This window comes from Notechis scutatus, chromosome 16 (assembly GCF_049901735.1).
Source record: "Notechis scutatus isolate UNSWTSFEM ecotype Mainland chromosome 16, rNotScu1.2, whole genome shotgun sequence".
Lineage (NCBI taxonomy): Eukaryota > Metazoa > Chordata > Lepidosauria > Squamata > Elapidae > Notechis > Notechis scutatus.
In genome coordinates, this window is record NC_142024.1 from 6,689,849 (window position 1) to 6,713,493 (window position 23,645).

The 23,645-nt window shown below is 54.3% G+C and overlaps 3 protein-coding genes across 4 annotated transcripts; all 3 read right to left on the reverse strand.

Annotated features, from left to right (window-relative positions):
* Positions 1 to 1,852: 1,852 nt before the first annotated feature.
* On the reverse strand, positions 1,853 to 9,318 carry DDOST (dolichyl-diphosphooligosaccharide--protein glycosyltransferase non-catalytic subunit). Its single transcript, XM_026684405.2, has 11 exons — positions 9,144 to 9,318; positions 8,932 to 9,042; positions 7,892 to 7,978; positions 6,893 to 6,996; positions 6,666 to 6,760; positions 6,502 to 6,595; positions 5,204 to 5,352; positions 4,072 to 4,219; positions 3,824 to 3,944; positions 2,825 to 2,931; positions 1,853 to 2,253 (listed from the first exon to the last, which is right to left on the reverse strand). The coding sequence occupies exons 1-11, from the start codon at positions 9,289 to 9,291 to the stop codon at positions 2,104 to 2,106; spliced, it is 1,314 nt and encodes a 437-aa protein (XP_026540190.1). The 5' UTR covers positions 9,292 to 9,318; the 3' UTR covers positions 1,853 to 2,103.
* A 354-nt stretch (positions 9,319 to 9,672) lies between these two features.
* Positions 9,673 to 13,433, reverse strand: SH2D5 (SH2 domain containing 5). 2 transcript variants are annotated; one of them, XM_087944769.1, is made up of 9 exons: positions 13,285 to 13,433; positions 13,106 to 13,186; positions 12,878 to 12,952; positions 12,622 to 12,768; positions 12,215 to 12,466; positions 11,724 to 11,904; positions 11,260 to 11,356; positions 10,899 to 11,058; positions 9,673 to 10,511 (listed from the first exon to the last, which is right to left on the reverse strand). In XM_087944769.1, the coding sequence occupies exons 1-9, from the start codon at positions 13,351 to 13,353 to the stop codon at positions 10,266 to 10,268; spliced, it is 1,308 nt and encodes a 435-aa protein (XP_087800895.1). In that variant the 5' UTR covers positions 13,354 to 13,433; the 3' UTR covers positions 9,673 to 10,265. The 2 variants fall into 2 exon arrangements, with proteins under 2 accessions (XP_087800895.1, XP_087800896.1); XM_087944770.1 differs by lacking the exons at positions 12,622 to 12,768; positions 12,878 to 12,952 and having other exon boundaries at positions 10,122 to 10,511; positions 13,285 to 13,423.
* A 906-nt stretch (positions 13,434 to 14,339) lies between these two features.
* HP1BP3 (heterochromatin protein 1 binding protein 3) lies at positions 14,340 to 23,207 on the reverse strand. The gene is given in 14 exon segments (XM_087944768.1): positions 14,340 to 14,509; positions 14,512 to 14,804; positions 14,950 to 15,084; positions 15,207 to 15,318; positions 15,569 to 15,728; positions 15,857 to 15,947; positions 16,071 to 16,225; positions 16,484 to 16,564; positions 17,411 to 17,554; positions 17,675 to 17,840; positions 18,748 to 18,904; positions 20,109 to 20,214; positions 20,639 to 20,809; positions 23,078 to 23,207. Coding segments are annotated over 13 exon segments (1,743 nt in total). The 5' UTR covers positions 20,726 to 20,809; positions 23,078 to 23,207; the 3' UTR covers positions 14,340 to 14,453.
* Positions 23,208 to 23,645: the final 438 nt, after the last annotated feature.

The following is a 23,645-nucleotide window of genomic DNA, read 5'->3' on the forward strand; positions in this document are numbered from 1 at the left end:
GGGGGGGGGGGGGGGGGGGGGTTTGTGGGGTTTGTGGTGGGGGGGGGGGGGTCGGGGGGGGGGGGGGGGGGGGGGGGGTTGGTTTTTTGGGTGGGGTTGGGGGGGGGGGGGGGGGGGGGGGGGTTTTTTTTTTTTGGGGGGGGGGGGGGGGAGGGGATATGAGGGAGGGAAAAGAGAAAAGGGGAGCAGGTTCAGCAGCCAGAAAAAGAAATAAACCCCTGTAATAGGATTTTAAGATTTTATTACTGTGTCTTTATTATTAAGAGGCTTATTACTAAAATTAAAGGGGCAACTGGAGGCCCAGAAGCTGCAGAACAAGCACAGGAGGAGGAAACTAGCTTCAAAAGCTTTAAACCAAGTTTAAAAGGCCTATGATGGCTTCAGTGCCAATGCTGAGGCAGAAAATAGGGCCATCCTGTGGTCAAAATAGGTTTAGCAGCCACAAAAAGAAATACAGGTTACTTACCGTGTACCATTCAGTTACCATGGGAATGCAAAAAGTGACCTTATGACCATTTTTCACACTTACGACTTTTTGCAGCACTCCCATAATCACATGATCAATATTTGGATGTTTTGAGAACCGATTCATATTTATGATGGTTACAGCGAGCCAGATAATTTCCTTTTGCGACTTTCTGACAACTGTCGATGGGAAAGCTAGATTCACTTAACACCCCCCTGGGTTAACTTACCAAGTGCACTGATTCAGTTGCCAAGTGTGGGAAGAAAGGTCGTAAAAATGGGGCAACATTCAACTTAAGATCTGTCTCACAGAAATTTTGGGATCAGTGGTGGTCATAAGTCAAGGATTACCTGTAAATCTTTCCGAAGGCATTTTAAGGTTATTATTATCTTTATTTATTAATAGCATAATTATTTTTTAAAAAGTATCAGGGGAAAAGGAGGCCCGGGGACTGCAGAACAGGCACAAAAGAGAGAAATCTTAAAGAATCCTTACACCCAGTTGAAAATGCCTATGATGGCTTCCATGCTAACAGTGCCCTCTTGTGGTCAAAGCAGGACTAGGTCCGATACGATAGCAGTCTCAGGGGCTGCCCCAAAGAAGAGGAGTCAAGCTATTCTCCAAAGCACCTGAAGACAAGAAACAATGGATGGAAACTAATCAGAGAGAAGCAACCTGGAACTGGGGAGAAATTTCTCGACAGTGAAGACAATTAACCAGTGGAACTGCTTGCCACCAGAAGTTGTGGGTACACCAACAATGGAGGTTGTTAAGAAGAGACTGGACAGCTACTTATGGTAATAGAGTCTCCTGCTTGAGCAGGTGGTTAGACTAGAAACCTCCAAGGTCCCTTCCAACTTTTGTTGTTATTATTATTATTATTTTACTAGGGCAACAAGAGGCTCAGGTGCTGCAGAACAGACACAGAAGGAAACCAGCTAAAACCCCTTTAAACTGACTTAAGAGTATTAGTAGCTATATTTTTTGTAAACCCCTTCTTAAATCTGGGATGCACATAAGAGCAATTAGTAAAGGTTTATAATTTTGGAATCCAGGTTTGAACAGGCATAAATGGTATTGAATTAGGCCACACGAAAGGGAGCCAATGTACCCTCTTCAATGGGTAAACCCAGCAACAGATACTTACAAGACTGCCAGCCTGCTTGCGAGCTCCCTGCGATTTCCTGCAGGCTTCTCCCTTGACTTCATTTCCCCTTTTAATGCCTGTCCTCACAAACCTCTGTGTCATCCGTGTTACTAAACATGGTAGCGATCAGGTCCCTACAAGAACGTTCCTTAAGATGCTGTAGATGAGGAAGCAGCTGCGGTGACCGAAAAGGCAAAACTCTGCCGCTTCTCTGACATTAACCAGAAAGGGCCCCGGGAAAGGGGGTGGAATGGCGTCTTTATTTTGCAAAATGGAACAAAGGTGGAAGATAAAAAAACATGGCATGGAAGCGGAGGGAGGTCAGACCCTCTGGGTTTGGTTTGTTGGCTTCCAGGCTGCCCACGAACAGAAGGCGAAGCCAACTCTTCTCACCCCCCTTCTGGCCAATTCTCGGTCCAGAAACATGTCCCCCAATTTGGATTCGGCCATTTGGGTGCCAGGACCTCCAAAACGCTGCTCCGGTCGAGTCTCAGTCGGATTTCTCCTTCTCCTTCATGTGCAGGAACACAATGCTGAACAAGAACAGGCCCACCATCATCGAGAAGGCACTGGCGTAGTACGGAAACGCGGAAGGGATGAAGCGCTCGTACTGCGTGTGCTGCAGAGGGCGGACGGACACCTGGCCAGAGGGGGAACAAGGAATTAGTCCCAAGGCAGGCCGGGAATGGACTCTTCCCAACTCCACCTGGGAGGTGGTGAATTTCAGGGGGTCTAAGTGCATGTAATCCTATCTGCACGTAGTTTCCGACAACCATAAACGACGTCCGTAACTCGGCAACTGCTAGATCTCCAGCCCAGATTCCCTGAAAGCCGCCAGCTGGGCCACAGAGACCGGAACATCTGTAATTCAGCACTCTGCTCCTATTAGTCCTCCTACAGGCAGGCCCCCAACCCATTTGGAGGGAGCAAGTTTCCTCCACCAAGCTTAGTTCCTGAGCAGACAGTAGAGAGGACAGGGATTCTTGGCTCAGCCACGTCAGCCGGCAAACTGCTCCGATGAGTGAGGAAGATACTGAGGCCCCGCAGAAAAGCCGGCTGTGACATTTAGCGCAAGAGAACTAGCTGTTTCTCCAGGAAGTTGTGCGTCCTGGCATGTCCCGTCCAAACCCTGCACCGCCTTTTGAGAGGCAGCCCATTTCCGAAGCCGCTTAAAAGTGTGTTGGGAGGGGAAGGGAAAAGGACACAATTACCTGTGTGGAAGAGTAGAGATGCGTGTAGCCAAGACGGTTGTAGTCCACCTTGAACTGGAACACCCCGTAGACGTCTGGTAGCTTGAACTGGACGCTGTACTTTCCCCCTGGAAGCCAAGCACATTTCTGGTGTCAGAGCAATCCAGAAGCCAGAAAGCTTCTCGGGTTTTTCTCCAGCCCACTCGCTGCAGGGCACCGAGAGTTTTCCTTTCCTGGCTTAATGTTTGTGAGGCAGACATCCCTGATCAACAAGAGCTGCTCACGATTACAGGGGGGGCAAAGAGTTTCCAGCCCCTCACCTCTCCAAAGGCCAACCGATCAGAAACCTACAACAGCTACTAAAAAGTCTTTTTTTAAAAAATAGACTAGCTCGATACCCGTGCTTTGCTACGAAACTCTGTGGTCAGGCTGTTTTTGGGGAGGAAAATCAGAAGAAAAAAAATTCTGCCTCTGCCTACCAGCATCCATCAGTAGTCATCTGGCTAGCGTCCTGTCAGTGAGTTGAGGGCTGTTTGGAAACTGAAACAATATTTGCTGTGTGAGCAAGGAGACAGCAAGGAGCCTGGGCGTGGCTTAGCTCAACTGTTCTGTACTAAAGCTGCTTGGTGCTATGAAATTAAAACTGAAACTCCTCTCCTCCACTTGTGTTTTGCATTTGGAAGAGATTTCTTTTCAGGTGGGGAGGGGAAGTAGAATTCCTTAGCATCAGAGCGTGTTAATAATAATAATAATACAGGAAATACTAATAGCTCTGATGGTCATTTTGAAAAATCCTTTCTTAGGGAGCACCTCCAAGCCAACATACGTGCCGAATTTCAAGTTTGTAGCCTTTACGCTTCTGGAGATTTTGTGATGAGGCATGACTGGCATTTCAGACAGACAGACAATTGATTTTTTTTTTTTAATGGAGAGTGTGTGGATGAGTTTCTAACCCAGCACAAAGAACCAGCGCATCTGCATTTCAAAGATCAACTTATTATTAAGCGAAAGCTGCCTCACCGTTTTTCTTGAGGAAAGTCCTCACGAAGGGATCGATGCGGACGAACTCCAACTGAATATCGTCGCCATCAAAGGGAACCCATTTCCCATCGGACAGCTTTTCTATGACGACGCTGTACTCCTGCAACAGAGGAACCCATCGCCGTGTGAAGAAAAAAAAGGGGTGGGGGGAGACCCCCCCCCAAAAAAAGCAGCACGAGGAACCCCGAGGTTTTGTGGTAGAGAGAAGACGCTACGAAAGCTCTTACCACCAAGTCGGTGACGGTGTAGGCGCTTGGAGGCGCCTTCTCGCCCACCCGATGGTGAGACACCTCGCCCACACGGAGCACCCCTTCCTCCTTGAAGACCCAGCGGGACAAGGCCATGGCCAGCTCGTAATTCCCCGTTTGGGGGTACCTAAAGGAGAGAAGGCAGGTTCTTCTTCTTGTCTGCTTACCCAGGGTTGGAGCTCATGTTCTCGGCCAACCGATCCCGGCTCATTGTGCCTGGCCCACAGCTGGAGGTTGGTGGAAAGATGCTGGGCTGCATCTCAGGTGCTCAAACCACCAAATTTATAGAGCAATCGCACTTAGATATATACCACTTTATAGTGCTTAACAGCCCTCTCTAAAGGGTTTACAGTCAGCCTCTTGCCCCCAACAATCTGGGTCTTCATTTTACCCACCTCAGAAGGACGGAAGGCTGAGTCCACCTCGAGCCTGGTGGGATTTGAACTGCCAAATTGCAGGCAGCCGGCAGTCAGCAGAAGTAGCCTGCAGTACTGTTTCTAACCAATGCGCCACCACAGCTCTTATAAGCACCAGAAATTGGCTGAAACTGTTTTGTAACCTTCCGAGTACAATTTTTTTTAAAATTGCTACCTACTGATTTTTTCAGAATGCGGGTAGCTCTCGACTTACGATCACATTCGAGCCTGGGATTTTATGTTGCTAAGTGAGAAGTCTGTTCAGGGAGCTTTGCCCCATTTTACTTTTCTCGCCGCATTTGTTAAGCAAATCGCTGCAGTTCTTCAACTAGTTAACAGGACTGTTAGGTGACTTTGCTGGTCAGAAGGTCCCAAAAGGGGATCACATGACCACGGGACGTTGCAGCCGTCATAAATGTGAATGAGTTGTCAAGCGTTTGAATGTAAGCCACAGGACCCTGGGGAGGCCAGGTCATAAGTGTGAAAAATGCTCATAAGTCACTTTTTTCCAATGCCGTTATAACTTTTGAGCGGCCAGTAAAAGAACTGTTGTTATCAGGTGACGATTTTTTTTGTTTTTGTAAGCGATGCTGCAGAGCCTTGCTTAGAGAGTCAACCATGCAAAACCAATGCTCCCTTCTTGCCCTCCCCGCATCCCAGCTCTGGAGCTAAGCTGACAAACAAGAGCCGCCTGCCTTTGAGAGCCTCCTGCCGCCTTCTGTACCGACGAGGTGAAAAAGGCGTCGCTGAAGAAATCCAGGGAGCCGCTGAAGACCACGCGGGCATTATTCCGGGCCTGCAGGCCAGCGATCAGGAGCGTGTTCTTTCCGACAGCATGAGGGTACTGGGGTGGGGGAGGGGGAAAGGGGGGCGGGGAAGAGAGAGAGAATGCTTTTGCACAATATTCTTCTAACCTTTGAACATTCTTAATCCATCCTTGTTTTTTAGTACATTTATTTTTTAAGAAAGAAGCCGACGTAAGTTGTGCAAACGCCCTTCTCTTTTCAAGAAACCCAGTGTTGTGGCCTGTCAGCTGCCGGCCCCTCCAACAGCTGAATCAGAGGAGGCGTAGGAGTCAAGGTCAGCTTCAGGCCAACCTGGGAGCTCCGAGGGGGAAGAGGGAATGGAGCTGGCAGAGAGCGAGACAGAGGCAGGTCTGGAGGTGGCTGATGAGGAAGAGGAGGAACAGCTGGGCCCAGTGCCTGATGTGTGGATACGCAGAAGGCAGAGGAGAGGAGAGCAGTGGAGATCTATGGGCTGGTCCTTGAGACGGAAGAGCCATTGCTGCTAGCAAAGCCCCACCCTAAGAGCTTCAAGGGGGAAGGGGGAATGCAGCTGGCAGAGAGCGAGACAGAGGTGGAGCCTGGGCCATCCGTCAGCCCTTAGATGGAGAGTCAATAACCCCCAGGTCTGGAGGTGGCTGATGAGGAAGAGGAGGAACAGCTGGGTCCAGTGCCTGATGCGTGGATGCGCAGAAGGCAGAGGAGAGGAGAGCAGTGGAAATCTATGGGCTGGTCCTTCGGATGAAAATGCCACGGCTGCTCGTGAAGCCCCACCCTAGCTCCGAGGATAAAAGGCAGGGGGCAGGGATGAATAGGTGCGGCAGACAAATATTCATCTCCCCTGCCGGACAGACCTGTTAGCCTGAGGTGAAGGAGAAACTTTTTGCTAGCGCTCGTAATAAAGGAAACATGGATTTAACTACAGAGGGTTTGTTGTGTTTGGGGACCTGGGTCAGAACACCCAGGAATATGGATTCAAACCACGAGGTTGTCTGAAGTCTTTCCAGAAAAAGAAAGCGTTGCCCAACAACCGACAACGGTGCAGGTCGGAAGCGTAAATCGGAGGGGGGGGAGGGACATAAGAGACGCCTCAAAAGCTAGCCGTTTTGAAGGAGACTCATTAGGCACAGCACAAGTGGGGATAAAAAGGAGAGGGAGCAGCAGGGCCCCCAACTCTTTTGAATGGATTGGGAGGCACAAGTCCCACGTACCTGGGTGATAGCTTTGTCAGGAAAGAAGGAATACGAAGTGGAGGAGCCGGTGAGAATATCAAGAACCAAAGGGTTGTCGGGATCAGCCACCATCCTGGTAAGAAAAGGGTTCGTGAGTGGAAGTGGGCAGCCAGAGCATCCCGCTGGTTAGGCACAGGACTCACCCGACTCCCCGGAAAAGAATGGGGTTATGTGGCTTCCTCCCCACAATCGTTGGAGCCTTAAGGAGATTCTCAGAGTCTGCGACGATGAGGGTGTGCTACAGAGGAAAAGAAAGAGACACCTGCTGAATTTCCTAGGTGTCTGACTCAGTGTTGGTCATCCCTGGGACCAGGTGGATTGTTAAGGGCAGCAGCCACCAACTGGACCCCTTGTGCTCTGTCCTGCTTACCTGCCCTGGGTCAGAGACATCGTAGTTGTGATGGTCAACCACAGCTGTCTTTTCCTCGTCAAATTCTATCCCGCATTCGCTTCCCAATTCTCGAAGCGGATCACCTAAGGATGATTAGAAAGCCCATTTGTTGTAGCATCCTTTCCTCTTACCTGCCACCTAAGAGGGTTTCTGATATGCTGGGAAGGCACTTGCAATCAATCCATCTCCACTGTCAGAAGGAAACAAAGAGTTCTCGTCTTTTTTTTTTAAATCTCAAACTTATTTTATAAAAAGATGCAGACTTCTAGAACTACATGGCCCAAAATCAAGTGTAACTGCCTGTCAGAATATACTCATGAACTGGAATAGATTCAATGGCAACTAAATCAGCCAATGAGGACTGTTTTGGAAACTGAAACGAGAATTAGCCTAGGCTGGAAACTGAAAGTAGCCGTGGCTCCATGTTAAGTTCTACAACTCTGCAGCTATGTTGAAGCTCTGAGTCTGTCTATTGAGATGAAACTGCTTCTCTCCTCTTGCTTGCCCGCTGATCTATTGAAGATGAAACTAACTTGCCTGCTTGCTGAAGACTGGAGCTTTGCTCTGAACTTGCAACGTTTCTGTTTTGAGTTTGCTCCATGTTGGAGAAATCTACAACTGGTTTGTAGAATCTACTTATTATAAACATCTTTATAAAGATGTTAAATGAAGCATCAGCCATTTGTGTTTATTTTTCTGGCGCTGAATTATCACTGCAGAACTCTCAATAGTGCCTGTCTCTGACAATAGCTGCAGAACAGAAGGGATGAATATTGATGATCGATTACTTTTCTCCATCAAGATAAAACTTTACTTTCTACAAACTGCTTAAATGTTCTCCCAGGCCCTAAGTAGGATGGACTTTTGCTGTTTTGGCTTTCGCCAGCCTTGAGATTGAAATAATAAAAATAATAAAGAGGGGGAGGAATCTCTTCTTAAGTTGAAGACAATCTGTTCCGCTGTGCCTTTTTCACTGACCAATATCTGAACTGGCAGCCACAAGGACGTTTCCACCCCCGTCAATGAAAGCAGCAATGGTCTCCACGTTGATGTTGCCTCCAAAATCTGAAACACAATGACCAGGTAGGTTAAATTTCTTGTCACAAGGTCAAAATGTTTACAGTAATAACAGTATGCCAGAGCTAGCAAGTGTGCAAGAGAATAAGAGATGAAGCCCTGACAAAGGAACAGCAGCTCTTGTGCTTCACTGGGTGCTCTCAGCTCTGCCCATTGCATATCATTATCAATATATTAGTACCAGTATTATTACTATTATTGTTGCTAATCCTCAATTCGATTCACATTGTGGAACTGGTAAAAACTTAACAATTCAAGACCTAACCAAGGATCTAAGAGGTGTTAAGGTAATGTTTGAGAATATAGGCAGTTCCGAATAAAGTGGTCTTTCTGCATCATCATTTCAGTTGGTAAAAATGTAACCATTCAAGTCCTAACCAAGGACCTAAGAGCTAGTAAGGTAGCATCTGAATGTTATCATCATCATCATTAATCTTCAATTCATTCATTCATCATCATTATTAAACTTCAATTCAATTCATCATCATCATTATTAATCTTCAATTTGATTCACAGTCTGGGACTGGTTAAAACTTAACAATGCAAGTCCTAACCAAGGACCTAAGAGCTGTTAAAGTAACATCTGAGTACATAGGCAGTTCTGAGTAAAGTGGGGTGGTTTTTTTTTTTTTTTGGTGTTTTTTTTTTTTTTTGCAAAATCAGAATATTCAGGTCTAATAAGTTCAAAATTTCCATGTATCCAGGAAGCCCTTTGGGTATTGCTCCAAGGGCTCCTATTACTATCGGTGCAACCACTGGCTTCTTCCTCCACAATCGCTCGACTTCAATCTGCAGATCGCATTCATTGTTTATTAACTATTATCATTTATTTCGCCCCCGGGCCACTCATCGCTCCCTTCCTTCCAGGCGCCAACAGCAAAGGAAGAGCCCCGGAGCTTTTGTGGGGTGGAGGGAGAAGGAAGAGCGACCCGCCGCCTCACCTTCTACCGAGGGGGAGAAGACCACCAGGTTGTCGTAGAGGAACTCCCCGTACTTGATCAGGGACAGGCCGGGGTCGTCCGCCGTCCGGAAGGTCAGGTCAAAGCCTCGCTCTGCGGGGGGAAAGGAGAGTGAAGGGAGGCCGCCGCGACCCGTCCGGGGAGGGAGGCCGGGACCACGTCCCCCCCACCGCCTGCCTTTTCGGCTGCCGGACCTGCCAGGCCGCCCAGAAACAGCGAGTGCGTGTCCTTCAGGTTCATGTTCTCCAGCAGCACCAGCGTTCGCGGGCCGCCCCCGCCGGGCACCGCAGCCGTAGCTCCCGCCGCCACCAGCCCTGTCACCAAGAGCAACACAGCCGCCATCTTCTCTCTTCCCTCGCTGGGCGCCCCGGAAGCGAACCCTCCTCCCCCCCATGAGCTCACAGACCTCGGCCGGAAGAGGCGGGGGGAACTCAAGTGAACCAATGGAGAAGGCAGAGGAGGCGGGACCCGTCCTTCCGCGTGAACTAATGAGAAGGGGACACCTCCGTCCATCCGCCGCTCAATGTATCGATCACTCTGCGCTCGCTGCGCCAGGCGGGTACCGCCACGCCCCTTCTGCCACCAGCAGCCAATCGGCAGACAGGAACGGCTAACGGATCGCCGAGGGGAACGATCGTTGCCGTAGTAACAGAGGCGCAATGAGCGAACATCTTCAGGGAAGAAAAGGACTCGCAGACTTTGTACTTGAAATACAAATATATATCTATCTCTATATATATATTTAAGTTTGCAGGACATCTCTGTACAAACGGTTTTGCATCTGTTAAATATAAGCAATACATCTTCACCACTGTACACAGCAGCCCAGAGAAAACAATACACTTGTTTCCAATAAATTACTCACATACAGATTCTACATTCAGCTTCCTATAAATAAAGGCATGGGTGCATCGCTCAACAGACCACACTGCAGGGCTGGCCAGAAATACAGACTCCTGATCAAAGGCGTTTGTTTCCCCCATGCACAAACCGGAGAAAACTGGCCAGATCAAAAGCAGCGGGGCTCGGTATGGCATCCTGGCCAGCCAAGGTGACTCCCAAACCGATCTGTCAATGTGCTGTCAGCTCAAGAACCCCCCCTGGCACTCCCCTAGATGGGGTGTGGGGCCCCAGCCAACTTGTGATATCAGCCCTCTGACTCCAGCAGGGCTGACAGGGCAGGAAGAAACCCCGAATTACGACACGAGAGGAAGGGCACTCTCTGCGCACAACTGGAAAAGAACCACAACAAAAGAACCACAGAGTGAACAGAAAGGGCCAGCCAGGGTCTCTGTCCTCTTCGGATGGCAGGAATACTAAGAGAAGGACCCGGCGGAGTATCCCTCCCCCTCGTGCTGCACAGCCAGAGACCGACTGGCCCCAAACAGCCACGAAGACTTCCGGCGAGTTCGCTCTTCTCCCCAGAGATCCTCGGCCAGGCCGTCTTGCTCCTCATAACAATGGTTGATTCTTCCTGCGCCCAAGGAGCAGAACAGGCCTGCACGAACCTCGGAGTAATTGTCCAACAAGGCTTCCATACTGGGGAATTCTATATTCAAATGCTAGAGGGAGAGAGGGAGGGAGAGAGAGAGAAAAAAAAAGAAAAGAAAAATATGACAGGCTGTACACTTTCATTCCAAGCGCCCCGAACAAAAGTTGATATTGCTGAGTAAATCAGCACAGGGAGGTACTGCAAGCAAAAAGAATGCCCCATTGAAAAGATAAACTAAAAACTTTCCATTCTTTTGAAGCTGAGACTGAAGAAAGCAAGCTAGTTCGGCGAGGCTTTGGGAATGTGTGTTGTTGGTCAAAGGCGGGGAGAAAAGAGGACAGCAAGGTCACCCTTGCAAGGAAGAAGGGGGTCAAAAGTAGACAAAGTAGATTAGCAAACATTCTTACAGTATTTTGTTGTTTTGACAACATTGCCACCATTCCCAATTCTCTCTCACCTCAACCGAGTACTTTCCCAGCTGGCTGCGGTAAACTTGATATGGAACGACACCGCAGCGGGTCCTCACAGCCAGGCACCACTGATGGTTGGATCCTGACTCGGCCCACAGAAGAAAAGCCCCCAGCATGTCGTTCCTCAGCAGGGCCAGGCTGGCATCTCTGGAAGGCAGAGCAAAACGCAGGACGCTGAGCAGAAGTGGGAGGATCTCTGCAGCTTCACCCACAGCAGCGCTCAAGGCCCCTGAAGCCTCCACGCAAAATCCAGCAACCCTCCACAGCTGCCACGCCCCAGCAAATGCTAGGTCTGCTGACGGGGTGGGCAGGGTCCCAGTGCCATCCGGGGGGAGGCCCCTTCCTCACCTGTTGATGCCCGCGAAGGACCACACGCTCTCCCTCAGATCGTTCTCGTTTTCTGGCAGGTGGAGGAGGCTCCCTTTGCCATCGCAGCTGGAAGAAACTGGAACCAAGGACACAAAGAGCCTGATGAGGAGGGCTTTCACGTTGCCCAATATGAAAAACGTGGCACATGGGGGAGCAGAAGGTCTTGTGCTGGTGGATTCTGGCTCCGATCCAGCCCCCCCACGCTTGGTTGCTGTACTGCTAAATAACAGCCCGGGGCCCATGTTATTTCAATCTGCAATGCGCGGAAGACATTTTTTTTACACGTTGCCAGGAAGAAAACGAACCCGTCCTTTTCCCTTGTCAAGTTTTTTTGTCTGCAATGCGGAGCTTATCAACAGAGCTCTGTGCCTCTTTCCTTCCTGGCTTCTTCCTTCACTCTTCTCTTCCTACCCCTCCCCGCAGCCCCCCCCCCAAATACTCACATCCTTCCCAGGCGCCCTGCTGAGAACCCGCCTCAAAGGTACAACCCCGGTAGGCCCCGGAACGGAGAATCTTGCTGCGAATGGCCTTCTTCCGCACCAAAATTGGGGAGCAGTATGGGTTTCCAGGTCGGGCACTGCCGACGCTGCTGCTGCTGCTTTCCTCCAGGTCCAGCCTCTCTCTCTAGGAGAACAAGCAGGGCAGCTGTTGAGCAGGGGAGGCAGAGAGTCCAGGGGGCTGCTCCAAAACTGGACGCTGGTTGTTGTTGTTTTTTTTGCATTTGGTAGGTGCCAACTACCTGTGGTTGTTAAACAGTCGCTTGGCTATGAACCGAAGCTCAGCTCTCGACTGGAGGAACCTGGGCTTGGAAGTTAAGACCCTCGGAGGCGCCTGAAGGTTGGACACATGTCTCAGGGGTCCCAGCCGCCCCCCCGCCCCGCCCGAGAGAGCAACCCGCTGCTGTGGAAGAGGAGGGGAGGCAGAGGCCACTCACCACGCTGACCGAGGTCCCAAATTCGGCGGGGCAGGGCAGCCTCCGGAAGGAAACCAGAGCGTTGACGTTCTGGGAGACCTCCTCGGGGTTGAGGGACTCCCAGACCACCTGGCTGTCCAGAGAGGCGCCCAGGAGCTTCCCGGAATCGCGCTGGGCAGAGCCCCCGGAGGAGGACCAGTCCTGTTCTTCGGGGTGCAGGAGAAGGTACCCCAGCTGGAAGAAGCGGCAGAGGAGGTAGTGCAACGCCTGGACCTGGGGAAAGGAGGAGGAGGAGGAGTGCCTGAGCGATGCTGGGCTGTCTTCCCCTCCTTGCCCTGCCAGTCACCGCCAGGTGACCGGGAAGAGCCTGGCTGAATCCTTCCACCTGGGAGACAGCCTCGCCCCGAGCCGCTGCGTCGCCCACGAACCTCGCCGGGCTGGCTGCCCACGAAGAGGTGGCAGAAGAGGCTGCCGCGAGCGCCCCGCGGGTTGCGGGCCAGGAAGGCGAACTGGCGGTCGGCGGGCCGGCAGGTGCTGTAGGCGAGGCGCTTGAAGGCGTGGGCCATGAGCGGCGCCTGCGGGCGAGAGCGGCTCGGTGTGGCGACAGGGGCGGGGGCGGTTCAGCCTCCAGGCCGGCCTGTCCGCCGCCGCCGCCCCAGCCCGCCAGGTGGAGGCGCGCCCTACCTCGCCGTCGCGTCCCAGCATCTTCAGGCCCTGCAGGCAGAAGCGCAGCAGGACGGAGCGCCGCCGCGGACAGTCCTGCGTGGGGATGGGGAGAAGAAGGAAGGGCAAGAGGGACGGAGCCGGGAGGCGCCGGCGAACCCGTCCCGCGGAGAGGCGCCTGCCCGCCGGATTCTCTCCCCACCCCGCCCCCGCCCGGCCCCGCTCCAAACCGAACCCACCACCGCGCACCTTCAGGAGCTGCAGCCGCTGATGGACGGCTTGGCCCGCCCGAGGCAGATCGGCGTCTTCCACGGCGAAAGAGCCCACGTACTGCGGCAGAGGAAGCGCGCAGTCAGCCCAGCCCGGCTCCCCTCGCCCCTGCCCGGCTCTGCATCAGCCGCAGCCCCGTCCGCTCATCCACGCCTCACCTCGGCCGTCTTGGTCACGACCCGGCCGGCTCTCGGCTCCGGTCCGCGCCCGGTCGGCTGCCTCTTCATGGCGGGGCTCTGGCCGGTCACCGGCCCGGAAAGGAAACACCCGCCCCCCTTCCCTCCCGCTTTTCCCACGCCGCTCTCCGCGATCGCCCGTGGCCGGCCCCCTGCCCCTGCCCTGGCCAATCAGAGGGGAGACTGGCAGTCAGGACCCCGCCCCTCGCTTCCCACCCCCCCCCGCCCCCCCACCCCCAAAAGACGACGCGCAGGCAAGTCCAGCTCCGGAGTCTTTTCAGCTTTTTTTTTTTTTTTAATTATTATTTCTGCACAGCTTCGCTCTGCGGCTCTACATCAGCGATCGGATCGGTTCTCCGGGACGAAAAAGAGGGGGCGAAGGAGAAGGGGGTGAAAAACGTGCCCCCCACCCCCACGCCCCGTCCTTTTAAAAAGGGAAGCGGCTCCAAGGCCCCCCCAAGGAAACGAATGGCGCCCACTGGCGGGGAAGGGGGGGAAGGAGACCTTCACGGGGAGGGGGGGAGGGGGCGACTAAGCTGAACAACAGAACACTGACTGGGGGTGGGGGGCAGGGGAAGGGAGGGAGGCGGCCTTTGGCACCCCCTCCCAGGGGAAGGGGCTGCTGGCTGGCAGGGGTCTTCCAGGACTCTAGGGAAGAAAAGGGGGAGGCTGGCAGAGGAGGAGGAGGGGGGGGCGGGTTCTGTTTCCACTTTCTAAAAATATAAAAATCTTTCCAACCTGTTTTTGTTCAAAAGACCCCCCCAGCTGCACCCTATACAGATTTATAATTTTTTTTTTTTCATTTTTACTTGTTTAGAAAAAGAACAGTGCTGTGTTGAACAGGTGGGTGGGTGGGTGGGGAGAAAGGAAGCCAGACTATTTTGGGGGTGGGTGGGGGTGTAACAAGGAGAAGGGGGGCGAAGGCACAGCAGGAAGAAGAAGCCTGGATCTACCTGCAATGCTTAGACCCAGCGGCTTTGGGCGGGGGGGGAGTGCTGGGGTTCTTCACTGCTGCTGGAGGGGGAGGAAGGAAAGGGGGAGACAAGAGGTGGTGAAGCCTCAGAACTAAATTACAAACGGGGCTGGGGTGGGTGGGCTGTACTTATAAAAGAGGGGAGGGGGAGCGGCTTGCCTGCCCAGCCACCCGCCGGCTACTTCTTTGCTCTCAGCGACTTCCGCATGGTGGTCTTGCTTCTCTTGCCGGGGGCTTCCGGTCCCGCTTGACGCTCGCTGACGCAGCGGCCGTGGCCAACGCCGCCGGCTTCTTCTTGGCAGCTGGCGGGCTGGTGGTGGTGCTGGAGAGGCTCTTGACCGCCGGCCGGGGGCAGGCACGCCTTGCCTTTCTTGGCCTTAGGGGGCGGGGGCGGAGGGGCGGCGGCGGCGGGGGCTTCGCTTTTCCACGGTGCGCCAGGGGGGCCTTCCGGGCGGCGGGCTTGGCCTCCCGTCGCTTCACTAGGGGTGGGGCCCTGTTCCGGGCTTTGGGTGGGGGTCGCTTTGGCATCCTGCCCAGGGGAAACGCAAGGTCTCAGCCCGCCAGAGGCCACGATGCGAGCAGCCGGCGAGCCCTGAGCATCCCCCTCTGCCGGTGAACCGCCCTCCTCCCAGGCTGCCCACGGCCGGCCACCCAACCATCGGTGGGGCACCTACCTCTTCTTTGGAGGCGGCTCCTCCTCCTCTTCCTCCTCCTCTGTCTCATCCTCCTCCTCCTCTGAGTCTTCATCCTCCTCGTCCTCCTCTTCCTCCTTGTCCTCCTTCTGTTTCTCGGGGAACAGAATGCCGGGGCTAGGGGGAGAAGAGAGGAGGTCACCCCAAGGGAAAAGCAGGCCGGAGGGGCGGCCAGCAGCACACACACACACACACCCAGCAGTCAGGCAGTGCCGGGGCCCCGGCTGCCCCAGACTCACCTTGGATAGTAGGGGAAACACAGCTGGAAGGTGCCGCTGAAGCCCTTGCCGGAGATCTGCTCCATCCAGCCGTATTTCTCGCACTTCTGCAGAGTCCTCTTCAGGAGGTGGACTGCAGGGGGAGGAGGGCAGAGAAAGCGGTATGTTGGGGAGCCTGGGTCGTCAGAGGAAGAGACCCAAGGACCCCCGCCCTCCGGAGGGATTCAAGAGGCCCGAGGACCGACCGCCGCTTCGGCCAGGCCTGAGCAGGAGGCTGGCCTACGAGGTTCCCCCCAGGGAGGGACACCGGGGCGAGGCAGGAGCTGTGCCTGAGGAGCAGCGGCCGAGCGCCTTTCCCCCGGTGGCGCTGCGCTGGCCCCTACCCTGGAGGCTGGAGTTTGTGCCAGGGTGCTTCTCCAGGACGTATTTCTTGAGAGCGGTGGTGGAGCAGGTCTTGGGCTCGTTCATGGCTGCGATGGCGGAGAGGATGGCATCCTCCATCAGGCTTCCGCCCAGCAGTGGCTTCTCCCCCGACTTCTTCAGCTGGCGCACGCGGGAATGAGGAGGAATGAGCGACTCCGGAGAGAGGGCAAGAGAGTCTTCCTCCCCCAGTCTCCTTCCCTCACACCCATGCTAGGCCCAATTCCCAGGGAAGCCCCCCTCTTACCCACCTGGAAGGTACCCGAAGCCCCCTTCCCTGTGATCTGCTCCAGCTGTCCCTTCTCCACCGCCCGCTGCAGGGCGTTCTTCAGCAGCTGGGGCCTAGTGGGGAAGCCACAGAGAGGGGCCACCTGGCCGGTTGGTCCTGCAAAAGGGCAGGGCAGGTGCCCCTGGGGCTCAAGAGGGGTCCGTCCTGCCCCCTTGGCCTGCTTCTGAGCGCCTTACCGGATGTCCACCTTCAGCTTGGGGTAATATTGGGAGACGTATTTTTTGATCAGGCTGTAGGAGGCCTCCTTGGGCTCGCAGAGGCGGGTGAAGGCCAGGGGGAGAACGTCCTCCAGCTTCACGTGCTGCTCGGCGCTGGAAGCCGACAGGCTCCGCTGGAAGGCAAAACCGAGCCGGAAGGGATAGGATGAGGCTCCACCTGTGGGAGGCTGGGCAGCCTTTCAGAATCCAAGGTGGGGCTTAAGGCCCCTTCGGGACCCTTCCCTCAGGCCAGGTCGGAGGCTGCAGTGGCCACTGTGCCCCTCCTCCCCCATCCAGGTGAGGGGCTGCACCTGTGGAACTTCTTTGGAAGAAAACCCACCCACTCCCCTGCCCGACTCAGACTGGGGCACGAACAATGCCGCTGGACTTACCTTCCGGTCTCTGGCCTTGGAGCCTGCTTTCCCTGAGTTAGGAGCCACCACAAAGCTTCCAGACGCTCCTTTCCCTTTCACCTGTCCCAGAAAAAAATGGGTGTGTGTGTGTGTGTGTGTGTGTGTCAGGCTGGAAACAAACCTCCTGCAAATGGAGGCTTCATGGCTTGGGTCCAGGTTAACTAAGGAAACACCTCTTGCCAGTCACATCCACCCGACCCATTAGAGCGAGGAGGCAGGGAATGTTGTGAGTCCCACCTCTTAGGGATACACACCTGGTGGGACCCAGAAGAAGGGCCTCCTCCGTGGTGGCTCCCTCTGTCTGGAACATCATCCCCCCCCCAGAGATTAGAATGGCCCCCTCACTAACACTCTCCCGAAAGGCCCTGAAGACCTGGTTTGGCCAGCGGGCCTGGGGAACCCAGAGAGGGATGGAGCCCATCAGATGGCTCGTGTGATCTGCTGTCGTTGGGGTGGGAGTTGGTTTTTTTTAATTATTTTTTTCCCCAAATGTTGTTCTATTGTACTTTACTAATTTATTTGATTCTTTTGGTTAGTTTTTATTTTTTTGTTTTAAATATGGTTTTACATTGTGTAAGCCGCCTCGAGTCACCATGGGCGAATAGGCGGCAATATAAATTCAATAAATAAATAAAAATAAATAAACGCAAAGGGCACCCAGAATATACCCCGCTCGATGGAGCAAGGAGGATGGGGTGGAAATGGGCTTTGCGCAGACGTTGATCCAATTTGGCTGGGTCTACCTAGGAGGGAGGGACGCTAATTCCAGAAGCCAAGGCAGGAGGTGCTCTGGCGGGGAACAAGATACAGTCCTGTCCCAAATGCCCGGACGGACTTTCCACATCGCCACCCGCTCTAAACGCCTGTGGCCGGTTTGCAGCTCCGAGGGGGGGTCCAGGTGCTTACCTGCCGGATGAGCCCCCGCTCCAGCTCCCTCTTCAGGGCCTGCTTCAGGAGGTACCCCCTCCGCTCCAGGTCCAGCGAAGGGTACCTGCTGATGATGAACTTTCGGATGGCGACCACGGACGCCCCACCTTTCTGATAGCACGCCTGGGGGGGGGGGGGAGGGCAAGAAGGGCGTGTGGGCAGCTCTCTCCTGGCATCCGTCTTGGCAGCCAACTGGTTGGGGTGTCTTTCCGCCCCGCTCCCATTGCTCCCCCCCCTCCTCACTTTGATGGCTTCGATCAAAATGGCATCCATCTTGGGCCGGGAAGAAGCTGCCATCTGCGTCTGCTTCTGCGCTCTGGCTAACTGGCTGGCCGAAAGGGTGGCCCAGGCGGGAATAGTCTTCTTCACTTTCTTCTCTTTCTCCTTCTCCTTCTCCGGGTCCTTCTCCCTTGGCGGGCGAGAAAAAAGAGGTGAGCGGCCTGGAGGCAGGCCGAGGCAAGAAACGAGCGGGCAGCTGCCTTTCTTGAAAACCCGTTCCCGCATTAGGAGCCCCTCCCATCCCAGGGCCACAACGAGGCCACCAAACCCATGCTAGCAGCTGCCCCTGTCAGACCTTCCCAGCCTGATCCCTTGGGGAAGAGAAACCCTCGACTCCCAATTGGGTTAAAGCGAAAGGTGCTTTGACTAAGAGATGCTAGTTGCAGTCAAGTCAGGCGGAATCTGAGTTTCCCCTGCCTCAGCACAAAACTCCTTCGTTCCCAGCCCTCTCCCCATGACCAGACCAATCCCAGCCAATGCGGTGCTGCTGACATAGACATCTGGGGAACACTGAGGTGTTTGGGCTCAAAACTTTCCGCACCCTGGGCAAGTCTCCTCAAAGATGCCTGGCACGGACCCGTTCCACGCTGATCTGCTTTTCTTCAGCTGTCCTTCCCCCGCCCCCATCCAAATTCCCACATAAACACACACAGGTTTATTGCTCATGTGTCCCCCTCTGTCTCTCTTCCCCCACCCCGGCCCTTTGATGGCAGGGCACCAGTGAGGCGCCAAGCCGAAGAGGGTGGACCTGATAGCCCCCAAGTTGCTGCTCAGCCAGGAGACAAGCCACTGCCCCAGTGTGGGTCAGTCTCCTTTGCCAACCGGAAGAAATGAGGCGCCACCCCACGTGGTCTGAGGCAGCAACCCCCGTGGCCAAGGGGGCTTTGAAACCCGTGCGCTCCCATGCCAGGCAGTTGGATCACAGGGGTGTGGGTTGTATTGTGGGGGCAGCAAGCACATACCTTTCTAGCAAGGGCCACTGTCCTCTTGGCCTCTACAGTCCACCTCCCTGTTCCCTCCCCCCTCAAGCTTCTTACTCCTTCTTGGCTTCCTCGGCGGGCTTCACATCGGCCTTCTCCTCCTCCTCCTCCTCAGCCTCCTTCGGCTGCTCTGGGTCAGCGGCGGGAGCCGGAGGAGCCTGATTCTCTGGCTCCTCCACGGTGGAGGCGGATTCTTCCGAACTGACATCCGGTTCTGATGGGCAAAGGGGAAAGAGGGCAAGCGGGGGCAAAGGATCAGAAACTTCCTGCTGAAGACCGGGCCCGTCTTGGGCTTCCCGGCAAGGCTTGGCACTAGGGAGACCGCTCTCCAGAGATTCTCGCAAGATCTGGCCTTGGCAACCTCAATGAACAAGGTCAGGGGGCGGGGGGATAAGAGACACCCCCTCTTGCTGGAGAGCTGCAATCCTCCCCTCGTCTCCCCCTGCTCTGTCCTACAGCTGCAAGCCTCAAAGCCCAGTCTGGGGCACCCCTCCTAGCTGAACACCGTGCTGGCAAGTTACCTACCAAGCCCTCCTGCCCAACGAGGCTCTAAACAGCAAAGCCAGGTCGTAGGAAGGAAAATTTAAAGGGGCTCAGTGCAACCATGTTTTGTGCAACCTGCCCCTAAGGGAAGTCAAACTCTCTACCCCGTTGGAAGTGAAAAAGGCGCTTTTGCTAAGAGACGCCGATTGCAGGAGAGTCAAAAAAAACCCCACGCTTCAATTCAGAGCCAAAACACCTGGTTTCCCCTAGCCCTCCCCCTCCCCCTCACACACACAGTCCAGTCCCCCGTTCCTCCCCCATGTTATAAGAAACTCCGAGGTGTTTAGGCTGGTGAAATTCCACCCTCGGAGCCTTGAAGATGGCCTTGAAGGAGCCTTGAAGATGGCCTTGAAAGATGCCCGCCTGCAGGAGGAACCGGATTCCAAACCTCTCTCCGGTCTTCCTCAACTATCAATCCCCCCTCCCTAACCCCCACAATAAAAGCATACAGCTTTTAAGGCTCATTTGTTTCCCCCAACCAGCCACCCTTCCCTTCCTCGATCAATGGCAGAACACTCAGGCATTTGGGCTCAGGCCAATAAGGCCTGCTTGAAAAATTACAACAGAGAGCACCCAGGCAGCGTAATGAAGCTAATTGAATCCCCTTTTATGGGGGGGGGGGGGGGCTAAAAATTGATTACAATTGGAGGGGGGGGTCTTTCCGGGCCTCTTTTAAATGCTACGACGATCTCAGCGCGCGCAGCCTGAAAAGATCAGCTCGCCTCTTCCCCCCTGAGTCAATGACTCTGCAGTGACTCGAGAGGCCCGGCGTGGTAATCTACACACACCTGCTAAGAGACTGGGCCTCCCTGCCGCAGCAGCGGGTCAAGGTGAGACTGAAACACACACACACACACACACACTCTCCGCTTTACCTGGCTTGGTCTCCTCCGCTTCAGCAGGCTTGCTTTTGGGAGGAGTTTCCCGAGAAGAAGCGTTCACTGCCCGGCGGATCGGCATGGCTCCTCCGTCTTCAGCTGTCTGGGAAGGGGAGCAAAGCGTCAGGAGGAGCCCAATGAAGGAGGCCCTCACCCCACCCCCCCACACCGACAAGCTGGGGAGGTCCCCACTGCCACCATCTGAGAAGAGAGGCAATTGTGCTTTGGATCGGTCAGCAGCTTGGAGGGTCCAGCTTTCCTGCTTTGCACTTCACAAGTGTGTGTGTGTGTGTGTGTGTTTTTTGCTCCAGCTCAGAACGACACGCGGGTGGGGGGGCAGAGGAGGGGAGGAAAGGAGGGAAGCATGGGTGGGGTGGGGGGAAGCAGGAAAGGAAGGGGTCAACACCTGGTAAGGAAGGGCGGACGGAGTCCAGCTGAGATTCCTAGAAGCAAGAGGGGGAGAAAGAGCACAGGGGCCCTTGCAAAGGCCAATCCAAGGGCAAGCATGGACAGGGGTCAGCCCCTACCTCACTCAACTTGTCCAGGGGAGCTCCTGTTAAGAGTGGAACTGCCTTACGGTGGGTGGGGTCGGCTTCAGACAGCTCAGTCGCCATTTAAATTAATGTCTAGCCTCAACCGGGAGGGTGACACACTTTGGAGGCCCCAGGGCTTAACCTCCAGGGGAAGGAGGACTCTTCCTAACAGAAGTGCAAAAAAAAAAAAAAAGATTTGGTGTGAAGGAGGTTATCAAGAACAAGGAAACGAAACAAAAAAATCTTAAATCAAAATTTAGCTCCCTTTTCACCTGGCAGCGTCACAAACAACATTCAAACAAAAACAACAGCGGTCGCAGAGAAGAAGCAAGACCCATTTTTTAGGCCGTTACTTAAACTTAGGCGGCTAAGCTGAAACCGCCTCCGAAAACCAGGCTCTTTGCTAGCAAGGTAGGACATGAGGAGGATACAACACAGCCAAGCAAGGGTGGGGGATACACATACACTAAGAACAGGTGCACCTCCATAGGCCACTCATATGCCAGAGGGACACAGGCCAACCCTCACCCGAAGCTCAAACGGAAGCAAAGCAGCAGCAGCCAAAAAAACCACAAAAAAACAGATTTTGTTGCCAACTAAACCAAGGGAGCCCTGCAAGTTTTATAAACAACCCCAAAGTGCCCTGCCAGCTGTCACCATCTCCACTGCTACCCAGACCAGACTCCAAAGGTGTCCTTTAATAAGCATCGGAAGGGGGAGAGTAGAATGGCTGAGTCATATGATTTGGGTGAAATATACCACTCAAGGAATCCAAGGGAAAAAAGGTTATTCTCTCCGGCTACAAAGAAAGGCAACACGCCCCTATTTTAAACTAAGATGAAAGAGCAATACAAAAATGATATATATATATATATTTAAAAAAGAAGATTACAATTCTGGGAAAGAAGGTACAGTTCTAAGAACGCTGCGGGCCTCTTCCCATCCTCCTGATAAGTGGAAGAAACGATGTGAACAAGACGGGCTTTTTAAAATAAATAAATAAATGAAGTTTCTATGATTGGATTTCTTTAAAAAAAAAGAAAAAAAATAATCTGTTTGCACTCCCTTTTCAAGGAGGGAGACTGTTTACCCTTAGGAAAAAGCACAATATAACCTTAAAATTTATATCCAGTTTCTCCTTATAAATAGCCCAACTTTTAACACGGACAGTATTCTCATCGCTTAGCATTACTGCGGGTGCCAGGCAGCTGGTAAGAAGACCGTGTTTCTGCTTCACCAAGTCAAAACATTTCCACCCTTCCACAAACCCTCCGAAGCAACAAGCACAAGACACGCCGAACCGATGCAATTGTTTAGTCCCACTGCACAAAGCCAAGTTGCAAAGGGTTATTTTTTTTTCCCCCTGCCTTGGAAGCCAGAAACACCCACCCACCCACCTTCTGCATAATGCAGGCAAGAACATTTAAACCTGGAAAGCAAGCAAGAAGCCATCCCCATACTTTGACCCGCGTCTACAAATGCACAGGTTAACCACTTTTTTCCCCAACCCCCCACCCCCATTAGCAAAAGTCACACAACGGCAAAAAAAAAGTGGGATCGCAACATTTGGGAGTTCTCAAGTTGCAATAAATCAGGTATTTTTTTTGGGGGAGGTGTTCTAAGCTATAACGAGGCACATTTTGACTCCTCTCTTTTTGGCCGTGTTAAGTTGGTTGTCAAAAATGTGAGGTTTCGAGCTTCTGGAAAGAAAAGGTGAAATGAAATGCTCAATCTAAGGAGTTATCCTGTATGGAAAACCTGGGGGGTGGAGAGAGGTCTCCCCTAAGCCTTTGGGAGGCAATGGGTTGTGGTTGGCTTTTTTGTTTTTGTTTTTGCAAAGTTTTTTTTTTTTGCAAAGGTTGCACGGTCTCGTTTAGCGACCCGTGCAGCCCCAAAGCCCATAAAGCAGGGGGCAAGTTGGATTGTCAGCCCCCCACCCCACCCGCCGCTTCCTTTCGATCTACTGCAAAAGCAGAAGCTCCGTCGCTTCCCGAGGTTTAACGGGGGGCGCTACCACGGAGAGGGGCTCTTTGCCTGCCTGGCTGCGCGGGTCGACTCTTGACGACGGGACGGGCCCGGCCCAGCCTTGGAAAGGAGGCGGGAGCAGGTTGCTTCCCTTAGGGCGGGATTCCTACCCATCCCACCCGCGCAAACGGGCCTCGGGGCCTCCGAGCAAGGCCCGTTTTCCTCGGCTGCCCCGGGGAGGCCCGGTTCCCGGCGGGGCCCGCCTCAAGAGAAGAAGAAGCAGCAGCAGCTTCGTTAGAGCTCTCGACCCCGCCGCCGCCGCCGCAAGGGCCGGGAGGGGTGGCGGGGGTGCTAAGGGGGCCTCCGGGGCCCTTTCTGGGAGCAAAGCGGGAGGCCCGCGGGGTCCTTCAGCAGGCGGGGGGCTTCTCTTCGGCCGCTGCCCGAGGCCGAGGCGGCCCGCTCACTCACCGCGCCTTCAGGGCCCCCGGGCGAGCTGAGGGAGCACAAAGCGGGGGCGGCGGCGGCGGCGGCGGCGAAGGGCTCTTTTCACCCCACCCCCCACCACAACAACTCGAACGGCGGAAGTCCCGGCGGCGACAGGCAGGAAGAGGCGTGTCCCGTCGCGGCGAAGGACCAATGGACGCCCGCGGGGGGGTGGGGGGAGCGTGAAAACGCTACGCCGCGCAGACGCCAATGGCAGCCTCTCCTTCCCGCGTGCGCAGAGGGTCCTCACCGATTGGGAGGGGGAGCTCGGGGCCGCGCGCCAGCTGGGCACGCGCGCGGGTTTTCTCCCCCTCCTTTCCCCCTCCCCCAGCCCCCTTCCCTCGACACCCTCTCTCCTCACGCGGATAAAATATGTCGCGGGCCGACTTGTTGACCTGAGGCGTGGGTGGGGGGGAGAGAGAGAGGGAAGTGGAAAAGGGCGCATGCGCGCTGAACTGCCCCCCAGCCACCCTTACGCCCCCGAGGTTGCCGCCGTCTTTATGGGCGGAAGTTGCTCCCCGGAAGAGCCCCCCAAGACAAGGGGGCTTGTCCT

Bases quoted from the DNA above. Each gene is read 5' to 3' on its own strand.
- DDOST (XM_026684405.2), bottom strand. From the start codon at position 9,291: ATGGCGGCTGTGTTGCTCTTGGTGACAGGGCTGGTGGCGGCGGGAGCT. The intron at 6,761-6,892 runs GTAAGCAGGACA...TTTCCTCTGTAG, and splicing joins ATGTCTCTGACCCAGGGCAG to CACACCCTCATCGTCGCAGA. The intron at 2,254-2,824 runs GTAATTGTGTCC...CCCTCTGGCCAG, and splicing joins ATCTCTACTCTTCCACACAG to GTGTCCGTCCGCCCTCTGCA.
- SH2D5 (XM_087944769.1), bottom strand. From the start codon at position 13,353: ATGAAGAGGCAGCCGACCGGGCGCGGACCGGAGCCGAGAGCCGGCCGG. The intron at 12,769-12,877 runs GTAGGGCGCGCC...TCTCGCCCGCAG, and splicing joins TGCTGGGACGCGACGGCGAG to GCGCCGCTCATGGCCCACGC. The intron at 12,467-12,621 runs GTTCGTGGGCGA...TCCTTTCCCCAG, and splicing joins TGGGCAGCCAGCCCGGCGAG to GTCCAGGCGTTGCACTACCT.